Genomic DNA, 521 nt, shown 5'->3' with positions numbered 1-521 from the left:
CCCCCCTCTTCCCCCCCGCCCCGGCCCCGTTCCCCCGCAGCCGGGCGGGGGAGGAGGATGGAAACACCCTTCTACCATGATGATGTGTTGAGCGGCCTCGGCAGCGGCTTCGCCCCGTCCTCCGGTAGCAGCGGGCTCCTCCTGCCCTTCCCCGGCGGCGGCAGCATGATGAAGAAGGACGCTCTCGGAATGGCCTTACCGGAGCAGGTGGCTGCGGCTTTGAAAGCACCGGGTTCGGCGAGCGGCGAAGCGGCGGGATTGCTGGGTTCGGCCGAACTGGGTTTGCTGAAGTTGGCGTCTCCCGAGCTGGAACGGCTCATCATCCAGTCCAACGGGTTGGTGACCACCACCCCGACCAGCGGGCAGTTCCTCTACCCCAAAACGGCCGCTTCCGAGGAGCAGGAGTTCGCCGAGGGGTTCGTGAAAGCGCTGGAGGACTTGCACAAGCAGAACCAGCTGGGCGGCGGCGCGGCGGGGAGCGGCGGCGGCGGCGGAGGAGGCGGCGGCGGAGGAGGAGGAGG

General features: G+C 69.1%; 1 protein-coding gene across 1 annotated transcript in view; it reads left to right on the top strand.

Annotated features, from left to right (window-relative positions):
* The first annotated feature begins 13 nt into the window (after nt 1-13).
* Nucleotides 14-521, top strand: part of JUND (jun D proto-oncogene) — a 1155-nt gene continuing 647 nt past the window's right edge. Inside the window, exon 1 of the mRNA XM_010578756.1 lies at nt 14-502. Within this exon, the coding sequence (XP_010577058.1) occupies nt 58-502 (445 nt within the window). The 5' untranslated portion in view covers nt 14-57. The remainder of the gene's footprint in view (nt 503-521) is intronic.

Source organism: Haliaeetus leucocephalus, unplaced genomic scaffold (assembly GCF_000737465.1).
Source record: "Haliaeetus leucocephalus isolate CR32 unplaced genomic scaffold, Haliaeetus_leucocephalus-4.0 Scaffold654, whole genome shotgun sequence".
In the NCBI taxonomy this organism is placed as follows: Eukaryota; Metazoa; Chordata; class Aves; order Accipitriformes; family Accipitridae; genus Haliaeetus; species Haliaeetus leucocephalus.
The sequence above is the reverse complement of the archived record's forward strand: the minus strand, read 5'-3'. Positions and strand labels throughout refer to the sequence as shown.